The sequence below is a fragment of the Bubalus kerabau genome, chromosome 2 (genome assembly GCF_029407905.1).
Source record: "Bubalus kerabau isolate K-KA32 ecotype Philippines breed swamp buffalo chromosome 2, PCC_UOA_SB_1v2, whole genome shotgun sequence".
Taxonomy (NCBI): domain Eukaryota; kingdom Metazoa; phylum Chordata; class Mammalia; order Artiodactyla; family Bovidae; genus Bubalus; species Bubalus kerabau.
The window spans coordinates 116744197-116761020 of record NC_073625.1 but is presented as its reverse complement, the minus strand read 5'-3'; the positions used below and the strand labels follow the sequence as shown (position 1 = coordinate 116761020).

Below are 16824 nucleotides of genomic sequence, written 5' to 3'. Positions count from 1 at the left end.
AAGAAAGAGGTGTTGTCAGAATAGGCACATGCTCCTCTCCTGCATTCAAACCCACCACACAGGGTTATAAAGTTACAGAGCAGGATAGCTCTTTGGATTCAAATCCTCTGCTTTCTATGGCATCTACTGCTTTTTTTTTCCCCTTCAGGTTCAGGCCCAGTTGAACTCAGAACAACTGCTAGACGATGTAGTAGCAAAGAGAACTCGTCAGTAAGTTTCAATTTGTTTTTCAAGATGTCATTTCAAAACTCCCAGAATAGTAGTGACCTAAATTACTTTGTGCTGCAGTTTAAAAGAAATTAAATGAGACCCAGAGTGAATTAACCATTGAGCCTGAAATAAGTAAATCCTGTTTTGTTTTTGCTGATTTTCCCCCAAAACATTTGGTTTTTCACATGTCAGTGTTACATGTTTTAGCAGCAAATGCATTACTCTGTATTTTTTTTCCTGTTTATTCCATTTTAATGAAATAGCTCTTTATTTTTTTATAATCACTTTATACAAATGAACCAGTTCAGGGAATAAGTAGAAGAAAATCCAGTAGAGCTTTTAGAATATTTATAAATTTTTAAAAACAATACAGTGTTTTCTTCTTATATTGCTTTTTTCCTCCTTACCCTATGAAGGTATTTTAAGAATATATTTTTGTCTCTTAGAATTGCACTGCAAGTGTGAGTTGTAACATTCCATCAGTATGACCAGAGTTTAAAACTAAATCATTTAAAATTATGGCTACTTCTTAGAAAACAAAGCATATATCACATGATCATGGTTCAGATATACCTTCTAGAATGGGCATGATTTTGAGCAGTTGGAGTATAAGAATGGCAACTATTTGAACTTCATGCTCATAGTATTCTTTTGCACTGGAGTTTGAGGATCAATGTATAGAACAAAGCACAAGATACTTAATTTGGTAACAATGTAATGTAAATGTCAGACTTTGACCTATATAAATATAAAAGTAAAGCTGATAAAAAGTGGGTGAAGAGGTGGAGGGAAGGAATTAGAAATACTATTGTCCTTTCTTATAAAGGAGGTAGGGGAAAATGTCAAGAGATACTACTGGAAAAAGAAATTCAAGTGTATTTATAAAATTAATGAAAATAAAATAGTGATACAGCCATCAAAATGTTTCAAACTAGGAAGAGAAACTAGAGGATAGTGTGATGAGCTGAATCCTTATGATAGCAAGATATTATTACCTAAGTGTCTTGTTTAGTGAACTGGAGATAACTAACAAGCAGAAAATCAGGAAGTTAAAAGTGCTGTCTCTGGGGAGCAGGAAGGGAGAACAGTGGAGTAAAGGATTGTTGCTTTTTATTAGAAGCTTTTCTGAATTATTTGATTTTTTTATGTGCATATATCTGTTACATGGAAAAATATTTATAAATTCATGTGTCCAGTTCTTAGAACCAATATGCTGATTAATTATATCATGTCGGGGCTCAGATATCTAGAATTTCTGAAAACTTAGAAAAAGTAATGGCTACTTTAAAATGTATGTTTTATGTAGAACACACAGTAGGATTTATAAATTTTCGTTTTAATGAAATTTTTGGTTTTTTGAAACTAGATGGCGAACTTCCACCACAAATGGAGGAATTTTGACTGTATCCATTGATAATCCAGGAGCAGTGCAGTGCCCAGTGTAAGTCTTTTTTTTTCTTTTTGGAAAAAATTATAACCTCTCATTATGTAAGATAATAGAAAAATATTTGACTCTGCTCAGGAGTATGATGTCCAAGCTAGGATAAACTGAGACAAGGAAACAATACAAAGTGTAAGTTAAAAGTAGAGAATTCCTTGGTGGTTCATTGGTTTGGTGGAGAAGGCAATGGCACCCCACTCCAGTACTCTAGCCTGGAAAATCCCATGGACGGAGGACCCTGGTGGGCTGCAGTCCATGGGGTGGCGAAGAGTCAGACACGACTTTGCGACTTCACTTTCACTTTCACTTTCAGTGGTTAGGACTCAGTACTTTGAGTGCTATGGCCCAGATTCAATCCCTGATTGGACAGGGCACTAGGATTCCACAAGCCACACAGCATGCCAAAGCAAACAAACAAAAAAGCCAAAACAACTAAAAAAGTTACATGTTTTGGACTTCATTACATACACATCCGCCTTCTTTTTAAAGACTTCATAGTATATTCCTTTATTTTTGTCGTTGTTTAGTTGCTAATTCATGTCTGTGACCCTATGAACTATAGCCTCCAGGCTTCTCTGTCCATGGAATTTCCCAGGCAGGAATACTGGAGTGGGTTGCTATTTCCTTCTCCATGGATCTTCTTGACCCAGGGATCAAACTCAAGTCTCCAGCATCGGCAGGTGGATTCTTTACCACTGAGCCACCAGGGAAGCCCATTCTTTAATTTAAATGACCTTAATTAACTTCACCATTCCATTATATTTATTGCATTATAAACTTTCTAGGTTGAAGCTGGAAGTGATATTGCCTGGGGTGGGGGTTGAGCTGAACCCTGAGTTCACAGGCAAGATGTGAGACTTGTAGCACTGGGCTGGAGGTAAAGGATCCATTTCAAGAAAGTTCTAAAACCATATTATCAAATTCAACCTGATAATTGACCTAGCTGTGGAAAAGCCTCATTGGATCCTCACTACACCACACTGTAACTCTCACTCTTAAATTTTTCCCATCAAAAAGTATCAGGAATGAAAATCTACGTTGTGTACTTAGAATTGAAAGAAAGTCCCGTATCAGCCAGTGGTCTAGCAGATTGGCTAATTTCTTGGAACTTCATGCAGACGTACTCAAGCTAACACAGCAGAGGAAAATGTCTGTGTCAATGTGTGTGACCCATTAGTAGGTTATGAAGTCAATTATGTGAGTTGTGATGAACATATTTTTAAAATAATAAAATTTTTTAAAAAATTCCTAGGTTTACAGAGTTTTTGTTTTGCCTATACATCCATTTTAATAATTGAGATGAAAACATCAGATGAGTCTCGAGGTTTTAGAGGTTGCTTTATTTTAGTAGAAGATTAAGACTTGGAAATGACCAATTATTCCAAATTGTTGAAAAGTTTGTAGTTCTACTTACAGAGGTATTCTGTGAGCAATTTATAAATTTTAGTCTCTAGATTAGTCTGTCAAGAACCAAGTTTTTTTTTTTTTTGATTCAGCAAGATTGCAGGATACAAGATTAATACCTGTTTTATATACTAATAAAGAAATATCAGAAAGAGAAAGTAAAAAAGAAAACTGATTTAAAATTGTATTTACAAAATGCCTATGAATAAACTTAACCAAGGAGGTGAAGGACCTGTATGTTGAAAACTGCAAGATATTGATGAAGGAAATTTTAGATGATCAAAGAAATGGAAAGATAATCCCATGCTCTTGGATTGGGAGAATTAGTATCATTAAAATGACCATATAACTGAGTACTCGATAGAGTTAACGCAATCCCTATCAAAATACCCAGGACATTTTTCACAGAACTAGAGCAGATAAAATTTACATGGAACCCCAGGTGACCCCCAAATTACCAAAGCAATTCTGAAAACAAAACAAAAACGAAGGTGGGAGGTCACACCCTGACATAAATCATAGCAGTATTTTCTTGGATCAGTCTCCAAAGGCAAAAGAAATAAGAACAAAAGTAAACAAGTGGGACTTAATTAAACTTTAAAGCTTTTACACAGCCAAGGAAACCATCAACAAAATCAGAAGACAGCCTACAGAATGCAAGAAAGTATTTGCAAATGATGCAACCAACAATGGGTTAAAATCCAAAATATACAAACAGTTTATACAAGTCAGTATGAAAACAGTTCAGTCAAAAGGTGGGAAGAAGACCTAAACAGACATTTTTTTCAAAGAAGACATACAGATGGCTAGCAGGCACATGAAAAGATACTTAGCACCACTAATTGTTAAAGAAATGCAAATCAGAACCCCAATGAGGTATCACTTCACCTGTCAGAATAGCTCTCATCAAAAAGTCTACAAATAATAAATGTCAGAGAGGATGTGGAGAAAAGGGAACCCATGTACACTGGTGGTGAGAATGTAAATTGGTTCATCCACTGTGGAAAACAGTATAGAGGTTTCTTAAAAATAGAACTACCAATTCCACTCCTGGGTATATATCTAGAAAAAAATGAAAACACTAAATCAAAAAGATATGTGCACCCCAGTGTTTTTCATAACAGCACTGTTTACAATAGTCAAGACATGGAAGCAACCTAAGTATACATCAAGAGATGAATGGATAAATAAGATGTGGCATATATATATATGCATATATGTGTATATATTACAATGGAATGTTACTCAGCTATAAAAAGAATGAAATACTGTTATTTGCAGCAACATGGATGGACCGAGAGAATGTTATACTTAGTTAAATAAGTCAGAGAAAGACAAATACTATATATTACTTATATATGGAATCTAAAAAAATAATACAAATGAATGTATATAGAAAGCAGAAACAGACTTGCAGACATAGAAAACAAACTTGTGGTTACACAGAGGGGAGAGAAGGCAGAAGGAAAAAATCAGCTGTATGGAATTAACATACAAATTACTATATATAAAATAGATAAGCAACAAGGATTTACTGTATAGCATAGGGAATTAGACCCATTATCATATAACAACCTATAATGAAATATCTGCAAAAATACTGAATCACTATGCTGTATACCTGAAACACACAATATTGTAAATTAACTATTCTTCAAAAAATTAAAAAAAACTGGGTTGGCGGGGTTATTGAGAATGTAAATAAAGTAGCCTTCATACAGTTGAACATGTGTACAAGTCAAGATGTCTTATGAACCAAGTGATTTATTTCTCCTTTTGATTGTTTAACTGATCTTATTTTAACTTTTTTCTAATAGAACTCAGAAACCACGATTAACGCGTACTGCTGTGCCCTCATTCTTGACAAAACGGGATCAATCTGATATAAAGAAAGTTCCTAAAGGTGTCCCCCTACAATTTGACATAAACAGTGTTGGAAAACAGGTAAATTTCCCCCCCTATATTTCTCTGGCCATTGACTGAAAATATTTTAATTTACAAAACTAATGTTGTATAATAAATAGGATGTCCTAACTATCTTTAACCCTAGGAAACAACTGGTCTACCTGTTTTCTGTCTCTGGATTTGCTTATTTTGGACATTTCATGTGAATGGGATCATATAATGTGTGAACCTTTTTTCACTTAGCATAATTTTTTCATGGTTTATCCATTGTGTATATCAATATTTTATTTCTTTTTATTCCTGAATAATATTCCACCATATGGATATACTGTATTTTATTTGTCAGTTGATGGACATTTGGATTATTTCCATTCTTTGGCTATTGTGAATAATGCTCCTCTGAACATTCATGTACATATGCTCACACAAAAACCTGTACGTTCATGTTTTTGTGTGCATATATTTTATTTCTCCTCGGTAAATACCTAAGAATGGAATTGCTAGATCATATTATAATTCTGGGTTTAACTTTTGGGGGAGTATGAAATTGTTTTCCAGAGAAGTAGCTGCGGTACCATTCCTTCCAACGTGTAAGAGAGTTCTTAATTTTTCCATGGCCTTGCTAGCATTTGTTATTATCTATCATTTGATTTTAGACATTCTGATGCATGTCAAGTGGTATATCTCACCATGGTTTTGGCAGTTTTTGTATTAACCTTGTAATCTTGCTAAAATACACTTTCTGCTTTTAATAATTCTATAGATTACTTAGGATTTTCTTTGTAAGCAATCATGTCATTCTTTGAATTTTTTTCCAATCTTTAAATCTTTTCGTTTTCTTCATTATGATGGCTAGGACATTCAGTTCTATGTTGAGAGCATGTTTGCTTGCTTTGTCTCCAGACTTGAGAAGGCATTGTTTTTCACCATTAAGTTTGATGTTAGCAGTAGGCTGTGTTTATCAGATTGAGGAAGTTCCCTTCTATTTGTAATTTGCTGAGAATTTTTATCATGAATGAGTGTTACATTTTAAAATGTCAACTGTGGCATGAAGATAAAATCTTCTGTATAGACAGAAATTTGACCAAATTTATTTTGCTTCTTTTGTCTGTTGTTACTTTCCTTTCAGCCTGGTATTTCCATCTCTTTAAGAATTTTCTAAATTAGTTGTGATCCACACAAAGGCTTTAGTGTAGTCAATGAAGCAGAAGTAGATGTTTTTTCTGGAATTCCCTGTTTTTTTTCTATGATCCAGTGGATGTTGGCAGTTTGACCTCTGGTTCCTCTGCCTTTTCAAATCCAGCTTGAACATCTGGAGGTTCTCAATTCATATACTATTGAAGCCTGGCTTGAAGGATTTTGAGCATTCCTTTGCTAGCATGTGAGATGAGCTTAGTTCTGTGGTAGTTTGAACATTCTTTCATTGCCCTTTTAGGGATTCTGACTCTAGGTTTCAATTCTAGACCTCCAAGTAGACAGCTGACTTCCCTAAACTTCACTAAATTCACCTATTTCATATGGGTGTTTCCCTCATATATATATATACACATATATATTTATTTATATATGAATGTTAGGTATTATTACTGTGAATTACCATTATGATCACATTATTATTCCAAAGCAAATCTCCAGGGGATCTTTCCGACCCAGGAATCGAACCCGGGTCTCCTGCATTGCAGGCAGACGCTTTACCGTCTGAGCCACCAGGAAAGGTGGCTCAGAGATATATATATATATATATACACACACATATATATATATGTATATGTATATGAATGTTAGGTATTGTTACTGTGAATTACCATTATGATCACATTGTTGTTCCAAAGCAAATGTAGCTTACAGTCAAGTTGTTAATTTTTGTTTTGTTTTGTTTTCTCCAGACAGGGATGACTTTGAATGAGCGATTTGGGATCCTGAAGGAACAAAGAGCCACTCTCACTTTCAACAAAGGAGGAAGCCGCTTTGTAACCGTGGGATAGATCCCATGTCACAGGAACTTTTCAGTGATGACTCTTAAAAATTTAATTGCTTGAAGAGTTCATCACAGAAATTCAAGAAACTTTATTTCAAAATATTCACAAGGCTAAATAACTCTTATTTTTATTTTTGAAGTTTTTTTTAAACATGTATAAATAATGCCCTGAAAGAATAACAGGGAATATGCCTATGTGTTCTTAAAGATTTCATGGTTGGCCCAGACAGAACAATTCTCTATTTGACTTTTTTGATTCCTCATGCAGCAGAAAGAATGTGGAAAGATAGAAATTGATTATTTTATGATAGTGGTATTTAGGATCTCATCACCTTTGCCCATTTTTTACACCTTGCCATTGTAAATCTTGGTCTTCAAGATTTGAAATAGGTCCCTTTGTTGCTGTCACTTATACTTTAATAGTGTTGGTGTAATAAGTGCAGTTGACTTTTCTGCATTAGGGATATAAAAAATTATTAGAATTTCAGTTTGGGGGTTTAAGATTTATGGGGATATCTGGAACTTGGTTCATTTTTCAAATAACATTAGGTTAATCCTCCAGAGTTGTAAATCTTTAATGCTGAACTTTTTTTTTAATAAGAAATGTGACTCCGGGCATTAGCTTCTGTTTAAAATGTTGGTGTTTAAAGGCTGTAAATGGGTGTTTACAAAGTTATCTGATAGAGCCTAACTGGAGGAAAGTCCAGAGTAAAAATCTGGTAATTTGTGTGGAGAGAAAGTAGCAGGTGGAAGATGGTAACTGAGATGAAGACTTTAAAAGCTAGGTCATAGGTATACTGTTTGAATTTAGTGTAGTTTTGAGTCTAGTGTGCACAAAGTATTCTTCAGATGATATTTGGAATAATTATAATTAAAATGGATTGAGTTCTGTAGATATTTTGATAGGAAAATTAGCCATAAAGTCCTGGACTTCTTATTTGAAAATGTTAAATTTTAAGTTTACTAAGTTGAACAGTATACATACAGCTCTTAAAAAAATGTATATGTCACAAGGTAAAAGGTGCAAAATTATAATAGAGTTAACATTATTATGACCTTGTTCTGTACCTTTGCTTCTGATTTCTTGTGTAAAGTTCAGGCATTTGTGGTGAGAAAAGGATTTCCCCCCCTCATACTCTGGAGGGTTAGGAGGAGTTAAGTTGTTGTGCCAAGCTAGTGCTGAAAGTCCTCAGATGGTTGTAAATTTTAAGTTATGATATAATAGCAAAATGCAGCAAAATATTCAAACTACAGGTTACGAGTTTGGTCATTTTGAAGCTTAAATTTTTGATTTGCTGTAATGTTAAAACCTCCAAGTAGGTGTTAGTTTTCCCTTCAGTGTATTATATGTGTTGATTTTCCCTGTTAAAACACAAAACATTGTTATGGCTCCTGCCTGCGTTGCAGGGTATACTAGATTTCATTGTTGTTTCTCATGGTCCTTTGGTTACTTGGTTTATGCTAGCCACGGAAAGCTATCAATAACAGTTTCATGCTTATACCAAAGAATTAAATCTGATCCTTAATATCTGGTATTTTGCTTGTAAGTCTACTGATAAGGGATTATTGGAAGCCAGTCATACAATTTGAAAGTAAACTCCAGTCTCTCTGTAGGCCAAGGACTCACTGCAAAACATTTTTGCAAGTATGAATGCTTAGATTTGATTCATGAACAATACATTTTAGACTGGTTTAGAATTATTGATAACTTATTTTCAAACAAAGGAAAAACAACTGAGCACGAGTTTGCTGTCTTTAGAGCAGTTTGTGAAAATACGGTATAAAGATGTTTTCATTTTCTTGTTCTTTTAAATATTATTGTACAGAGCTATTATTAATGCCTTCTTTTTAAATCTTAAAAATCCCTCCAAATATTGATATTAAGTGCATCAAACAAAATGTCTTTGGTATATTAAACTTTTGCTCTTCATGCATCTGTAATTTCATTTTCTTTTTAAATATAAAATCTTGCCTTTGTTACAGCCAAATTATAATTCTTGAGTGCTAACATGTTGTATAAAAACAAAGGAATATGCTCTTTTGGAGGAAATTTTTCCTTTCTTAGAATGTGGTTGTAGTCATCCTTTTTCAGTTATTAAAAGTTTTTTTTTTTTTTTTAAACAAGATGCAACTTAAATTTCCCTTTGCATCAAGGTGTGTAAAAAACATTGATGCAGTGCATCACAAAATGAACGTTTGTATTTAATGAGGAGATGCTTTACACTGTACTTTTTGGTGTTTTTTGGAAAAGTTACCTTTAGATCTGAAGCTGTTCATTTTTAACAAATAAAATATTACAGGTCTCTCATGATTTATTCTTAGCTAAAAAGATTGAGTTGTGGTTTTTAGATTGTTCTGTGTTACAAAGAACTTTGTAGTGACTATAACATTTAGGATTTGAAAAGCTGCCGAACAATTAAATTGGTAAATCAATTTAGACTCATATTGACATCCCACTATCTTTTGACTGCTTCATTTATAGCTCCAACAAGAACTAGTCAGGGGGAGTTAGAATAGAATTTTCTTAGAATGCAATATATTAGACTGAATGAACCTTTAGAGATCATCCGTTTTTTGTTTTTTTTTTTTTACATCTTGGTTCAGTGATACTCAGCTTTTCAAGACCTGTGTGTGATCCAGTTACTTTTTAAGCTTAGATCTTTAATTCTCCATGAATGGAACACCCACAGAAAGTAGTGGAATGGTGTGTGGCTTGTCAGATATCTAAGAAATGGTAATACCATGCTCTAGCATTTGTTAACATGGTAAGGAAATACACTCTGCCAGTAATAATTACGAGATTTCATCACTTTTCATTCCAGTTAGGTAGACCTATTAGAAAAGGCCAGTGTTCCTAGTCAAACATTATGTATTTTTTTCTAATAGGTATAAACTTCACCACAATTTTAATTATAAGCAAATCATAAAATACTATAAGTATGAAGAAACTTTGAATTTATTGCCCAGTGGTTATTTTTTGTTATAATAGATAGATATATCATATTTTGCTGTCAATAGCTTTGTAATTCACAGTGTAACATAAACAGTGTTGGGGTACCTTTTGTTTTGATTTCTGTTACTCTAAGGAGGTAAGAGTGAAAAGAAATAGCGGACAGAGAATGAATACACTGCAGAGAATGAATGCCATACATTCTAAATGCAGGTAACATTAGGGCAGAAAATGATTTCTTCATTTCTGTTCACTAATTCTTTGAAGTCTCATCAGAATTATATGATTACTTGTTTTTTGCCACAAAAAAAAAAAGGAAGCATGAGATTTAAGCTTTCCTTAAGTTAAAAGCAAGTTATTTTTGCATAGATCAGTTTGGAGTTAACCCCTGTTTAAAAATGACACCAATAAACACCAGGCATTTACAAGAATTTTGGACTACTGTGAACCATTAAGAGGGATTTTCCATGTGGCTCAGATGGTAAAGTGCCTACCCGCAATGCGGGAGACCCGGGTTTGATCCCTGGGTCGAGAAGATCCCCTAGAGAAGGAAATGGCAACCCATTCCAGTACTCGTGCCTGGAAAATTCCATGGACGGAGGAGGCTGGGCTACAGTCCATGGGGTTGCAGAGTTGGACACAACTGAGCGATTTCACTTTCTAAGAGGGATTTAAAGATTTGTTTATAAATTGTTGACTTTGAATGTCTCTTTTTTTCCCTGCCCTTACAGTTTACTTTCTACCTAAAATCTATTCAACTAAAAGCTTGATAAAACAAAGAAATGTGATACCATTCTGGAACTGAAATTCCTTTTTCTCAATATATTCTTATGAGGTTTATCAATGTTTAAAGAAAAATAAGAGGGACTTCGCTGGTGGCCCAGTGGTTAAAACTTCACCTTCCAATGCAGGGGGTGCAGTTCTATCTCTGGTTGGGGAACTAAGAACTCACATGCCTTGCAGGCAAAAACCCAAAACATAAAATAGAAGCAATATTTTAACAAGTTCAATAAAGACTCTTAAAAGGTCCACATCAAAAAAAATTAAAAACAGATAAATAGGAAATTATTTCCCTAGCCTGTATGTTTAATTTCTATTTCCACTTTTCCTGAGAAGAAAATCACAGTCTAAATTTTCTTGTAAAATTTTTTAAAAAGTCAATTCTTTTTTTTTTTTTCCCCACTAAAGAAGTCAGAAAGGGTAGAACCAAACATTTGTTGAACATACCCAACAAACCAGCTTCTGTTTTTTGTATTTTTAGAAAAGGGGATTGGCCAAGATTTTAATCCTACTGCTCTGAGTTTATAAAGTAGAATATTAAAGGAGTAGCCATAATATATTTCTAATGAGTAAAAGTAGGGAAAGAACTTTATTTCTGCGTGATATGAGATGCAGAGGTGGAGAGAGTTACTAAGGTTGGAGTGAAACTTTTGCCACTAGTGTTCAGTGAGTAACCTTTCAGCCTATAAAATACACAGGGAGAAGCAGGGAGGTTCTTTGTGTTAATTCCTAACATTTGGTAAACCCGCATTGACTTTTCACCTGCTTCCAGACCATAGAGCAGTCAGTAGTGGAACAAGTTAGAGATCGCTGAAGCCCTTTTACTCAGCCCTTTTGCAACTGTTTCTCATCACTTCTTTTGTTCATCACTAGACTCTGGTGAATTCCCTACAATGACTCCCATTTCCCATACCTTATTTTCTCAAGATGATTTTGTCCCTTTATGGAGAAGACTGAGGGAGAAGGATGAGAATTCCCTCATTCTACCTTTACTTTATAGATAAAACTTCAAATCCTTAGAGGTCTCAAAATTAACTTCTTATTTATCTTTTCTTCCAGCCTTTCTTTATGTAGGACTAGTTCTTATAGTGTATATATAGCATCTTAATTTTTCCTGTATCCACAGGCTTCTGTTTTGACCGTGGTAGACTTAATATCTACAGATATTTTGGACTTAATGAGACCCTGTTCTCAAATATTGTAATTCTTTTTTCTCCTAACCTCTGATGTATTAGCTCATAACCTCTACTGTGTTAGTACTTAACAGCATCTTTGTTTCTTTCCACTTAATCTGTTTTTAAACTATTGATATACTCAGCCAGGATCTTGAAGATAACTATACAGTTTAACATATTAAGGACCTTAAAATCTAGTTGACTAGACAAAGTATAATCAATTTATAAACTTTGTCAGAACTTCAAAGGCCGGAATTAGCATGCTGCTACTGCTAAGTCACTTCAGTCATGTCCGACTCTCTACGATGCCATAGATGGCAGCCCACCAGGCTCTCCCGTCCCTGGTATTCTCCAGGCAAGAACACTGGAGTGGGTTGCCATTTCCTTCTCCAATGCATGAAAGTGAAAAGTGAAAGTGAAGTCTCCCGGTCGTGTCCGACTCTTCGTGACCCCATGGACTGCAGCCTACCAGGCTCTTCCATCCATAGGATTTTCCAGGCAAGAGCACTGGAGTGGGTTGCCATTGCCTTCTCTGTTGTATGTTGTAATTATAATGATACGTGCAGGTGGATAAGAAGAATGAGGCCATATAAGGAGAATTTGTCAGGAATTCAAATGTGGAAGGTAATTGGTAATCAAATATAGATGATATCTGTGCATTTAAAAAAGTCTATAGCATTGTAGCATTAATATGGAATATATGGTTCTGCTTTTGTGGTTGAAATAGCTCTAAAAAAATTAAAATGAGGACCTGCTTTTTGTATAGCTTAAAGTCTTTCTAAGTAACAATTTTAGAAGTCTAGAGTAACAAAAACCAATTCATACATTGGATAGATGATACCTGCCAGGGATAACAGATCACTTGCTATTTGGGTGACCCATGTTCATTAGAGACATTAATCATGGAACCTATCGCTGAAGAACCTAGAACACAATTTACAGAACAACTCTGAGCAATTGATACTAATGAACTTTGGCACTGAGATTAAACATTTTCACAGTCTCTTCTATTTAGGAGTTGGGGAAATGCTAATCAAGGTTTCATTGTAAAGCTGGACCTTTCACCTTGAGTGATGGACAGCATCTCTCCAACCTTACTTTCTTTTGCTCTCTGACATGAACTTTTTGGCCTGTGGCAATGTTCTCCACATGAACCATTATAAATCGTACCTGGATGTGTTCATGCTGATATTCCTTTCAATTTGGGATGTTACTTTCCCCTTCCAGCCTATTGCACTTCAGAATCCTTCAGATTTGTTTCAGAATTTGACATACTAGATTCCTTTTCTTTGAACTCTTGATGGTTAATTCCCACCACCCCCACTCAGCCCTTTTTTTGTGGTTTTAATCTCTATTGGGGTCGCAAAGAGTCGGACACGACTGAGCGACTGAACTGAACTGAACTGAATCTCTATTTGGCTTACTTGGATTCCATAATTACAATCTAGGAAAAGGACTGTATCTGACAGTCTTATTTCCCACAGAAAATACTAGTTGATTGATTGTAGGGGAAATTTACATCATTTAGCAGGAATGACTTAAGTGTCATTCAGTAATGTCAAGAATAAGCTGAAGACTGGTTGTAATATATGTGAGGCCTAATTGGTTTAAAATGAAGTGGTGGGAATTACCTGGTGGTCCAGTGGTCAGAACTCCCAGCTTTCATTCTGGAGGGCATAGGTTCAATCCCTCATTCAGGAAGTCATGCTGCTGTGCAAGTCACCCAGTCTTGCCAACTCTGCAACCAAACCTCTGAACTGCAGCCCACCAGGCTCCTCTGTCCATGGATCAGGAAGCTAAAATCCTGCAAGTCCCGTGGTGTGGTAAAAAATTACAAAATATTTTTAATAAAATGAAATATTTTCTAATTTTCCAGTAACTGGTTTCATTTTTAACTCACTTCAGTTCTGTCTTTAATTCCCACATGTAGATTACGGTAAGATCATTTTCTCTTCCTCGGTTTTGCTTCTAGACCCAAATTTTAGACTTCAGTGAGGTTCACCCAGTTTTGTTCAACAATAAAATCTTGCCCAAAGAAGAGGTACTATTTAAAGTGTTTATTTTCCTTAAGAAGCTATTTTGTAGGAAGGGCCTAAAATATTTATATAACCCTTTCAATGAAAATGATGAAGTTTGGGAGCCAGGTTAACACTTCTTTTTCCCTCAGGCAATAATGGTTAATAAATTCACAATCTCCACGTAAATCACTTGGCTTATAGAATGACAAGGGACCTTACCCCTCTTTTGTGGCAGCAACAGTGTTAAAACTTAATGTTTACTCTAATCCTCCTAAGGGAGGAAGGTAGTTTTGGTGAGGAGCGTGTCTGAAAGACATTTTTGTAGGGGTATGTTAGCAAGGCCACTGGGAGCCTACCGTAGGGAGCTGCTCCAGATTTGTGAGTTCCGTTTTAAATTTCTCTTGGAAACCTCCTGTGGGCGGAGGCCAGCGCCTGGAAGTGCAGAGCGGCACCGCAGCCCTGTCCATCAAGGGATCCGGCCGGGGTCTGTAAGCCCCTTTCCCCGCCCACCTATCATCTGGTCGCGCATGCGCTGAGCTGAAGGGCCGGAGAGTTGTCGGCTGGGAAATGGCGGCCGCGGGCTTGGTCGCTGTGGCCGCGGCTGCAGAATACTCTTGCCCAGGAGCGTCGGGAGGTAACCTCTCGGCTGTTAACTGCGGCCCAAACTCCGGGGCAGGCCCTGGTCCTGGCCCGGGCTCGTGGAGCCGCTCCCTCGACCGAGCGCTGGAGGAGGCGGCGGTAACCGGGGTGCTGAGCCTGAGCGGCCGGAAACTGAGGGAGTTTCCCCGGGGAGCGGCCAACCACGACCTGACGGACACCACTCGGGCGGGTGAGTGGGGTGGGGGACATCCCAGGGGACAGGAGGCCCCGGGCGCGGTTGGAGGCCGCCGTGGCCGTTCGGGGGAATCGCGGGTAGTTACAGTAACTGGTCCTGTTACTCCTGGTCGGGACCAGGTTAACGGGGAGAAGCCGACTGCCCCAACCCACCCAGGCCTGCGGGTCAGACCCCGAGCCTGGGGCGAGGCGGACAGCAGCATCTCTCGGGGAAGAAGGCCGTAGGAAACTGATGGGTACTGTTTTACTTTCCTAGAAAATTAACTTCTGCGGAAGCTGAGGTAGACCCTTGCTCCGCCTGATTGCTGCAGGCCAATTCGAATTTAGGATGCCAAATTGACTTTACAGATTTAGGTTTGTAGCGCGCTTTTAATCGGAATAATATTGGTCCCTGCATTGTCAGGAAAGCATGACTCTCAGCACTGGCGTTTTTTAAAAACTGTTGTTTTCAGAGTGAGCCCGAACGCTTTTTCTTTCTCCCCTTCGTCTAGTTGACTTACCAAATGTACTTACTTGTAAAAATAACTAGGGGCAACTTTAAGACTTCCACTACTTTTCCTCTTTCCTCATGCCCCCTCAAAAAACAGTTGCAGGAAGAAAACTATTTAGAAAAGGCACAAAAGATTGCCTACTGTATCTATGTTTAATTCTTTAAAAAAAAAATTACTTTGCCTTATACATATTTTTTAACAGAAAATAAAATAAATTAGATACTCTTTGATTTTCTTAGATGTAGAGAACAATATCTGGTGACTGAGGTGTTCAACATGTTTCCTTTGTGTTTAAAATACAGCTTCCTCAAGGAGTAGATTAAAAACAGTCAGTACAAAGGAGGAAAACATCTCTTACGTATAGTATATAGTATGATGTAATTATTTTCATACAACCTTTCTTAAGCTGTTAACTTTTCCTATGTTTGTGCACTCATTAAAGATTGCCGAGTATTACATATGATTCACTCATTTTGGAAAGATAAGCAAAACTGTTAACACTACTTCAAGAAACTGTTTTCCAAAGAAACTTTGCCTCTTGTGTAAAATGGAAGGAATCAAATGTCTGTTTAATCTTTTTGAAAACAGTTATATAGAATATGGTTTGTGTTTTTTAGTGAATGACCTTAAAATTAAATTTTTTTGTTTATGTAAATGAGTGGCCACTTGCCTTTTGCATGTGTTCTGATAGACAGCATCTAAACTTGTCGTTCATACCCCAAATTTTGTGATTCTGTTCAGGAGGTGGCTATATGGCATATGACTGACTGTTCAGGAGATGGATAGCATAGTGACTTCATATTGGCATGAGTCATTTCAGTATTACTACATTAAGCCTCAAGTTAAGGGATAAGTTGATTGTAGGAGTTTATCTAGCTCATTATCTTACTGTCTTTTAAATAGCTCTAGGGCCAGTGTCTTTTTCCTTTAAGAAATATTAGCTAACAAAGAAAATGCAAAGGCATTTATGAAGAATAAGTAATGCCAATGGATTTTTCCCTTACTATGCTGTGAACTTTTAATTCATAATTATCCACACTTATTTTTATTAATTTAATAGTTTATTTATAAACCAGATTTTTTGTTCATTGACATTTTATTTAGTCAAAAAGTCTAAAAGAGGAGAAAAAGATTGCAAAGTACCTTACAACCTGTTAGACTAGATTAATTTCTAAAATGTCAGAAATATCACTTATTAAGTATAAGAAGTCTTTGGCAGACCTTGGTGAGTACAAAAATACTTAATTCTCTAAATTATTTTAAACAGATAATTTGATGTGGATAACATCATTGATTGAGTTTTCACTGTTTACTGTTCATTGTGGTAGATGTTTAAAGTGCATTGCCTTGTTAAATGCTTAACAACCAATGGATTAAATATTATTGTCCCAAGGATTTCCCTGGTGATCCAGTAGCTAAGACACCGCACTTCCAGTGTAGGGGACCTGGGTTTAATCCCGGCAGGTAACTAGATCCCTCATGCCACAACTAAGACCCAGCACAGCCAAATAAATAAAAATAAATGCTTAAAATATTATTATCCCAAATTTACATATGAGGAATCACACAGGATTTACAAAAAGCCACTCAGAATCATATAAATAATAATAGCGGTAGAATTTCAGCCTGGGTCCATCT

General features: G+C 36.1%; 3 protein-coding genes across 13 annotated transcripts in view; 2 read left to right on the top strand and 1 right to left on the bottom strand.

The window, feature by feature from the left end:
- The window catches only part of FYTTD1 (forty-two-three domain containing 1), a 30997-nt gene extending 21756 nt beyond the window's left edge, over positions 1-9241 (top strand). Inside the window, exons 6-9 of the mRNA XM_055568517.1 lie at positions 149-210; positions 1577-1651; positions 4873-4999; positions 6847-9241. Coding sequence (XP_055424492.1) covers positions 149-210; positions 1577-1651; positions 4873-4999; positions 6847-6945 — 363 coding nt within the window. The 3' untranslated portion in view covers positions 6946-9241. The remainder of the gene's footprint in view (positions 1-148; positions 211-1576; positions 1652-4872; positions 5000-6846) is intronic.
- The window catches only part of RUBCN (rubicon autophagy regulator), a 97082-nt gene extending 83452 nt beyond the window's left edge, over positions 1-13630 (bottom strand). Inside the window, exon 1 of the mRNA XM_055568495.1 lies at positions 13475-13630. Within this exon, the coding sequence (XP_055424470.1) occupies positions 13475-13521 (47 nt within the window). The 5' untranslated portion in view covers positions 13522-13630. The remainder of the gene's footprint in view (positions 1-13474) is intronic.
- Positions 13631-14139: 509 nt separating this feature from the next.
- LRCH3 (leucine rich repeats and calponin homology domain containing 3) overlaps positions 14140-16824 on the top strand; it is a 104894-nt gene continuing 102209 nt past the window's right edge. For 2 of the 11 annotated variants that reach the window (XM_055568506.1, XM_055568502.1), the window contains exon 1: positions 14247-14690. In XM_055568506.1, the coding sequence (XP_055424481.1) occupies positions 14429-14690 (262 nt within the window). In that variant the 5' untranslated portion in view covers positions 14247-14428. Of the gene's footprint in view, positions 14691-16824 lie in introns of all 11 variants that reach the window. The other 9 variants (XM_055568510.1, XM_055568504.1, XM_055568508.1 and 6 more) reach the window with 8 other exon arrangements.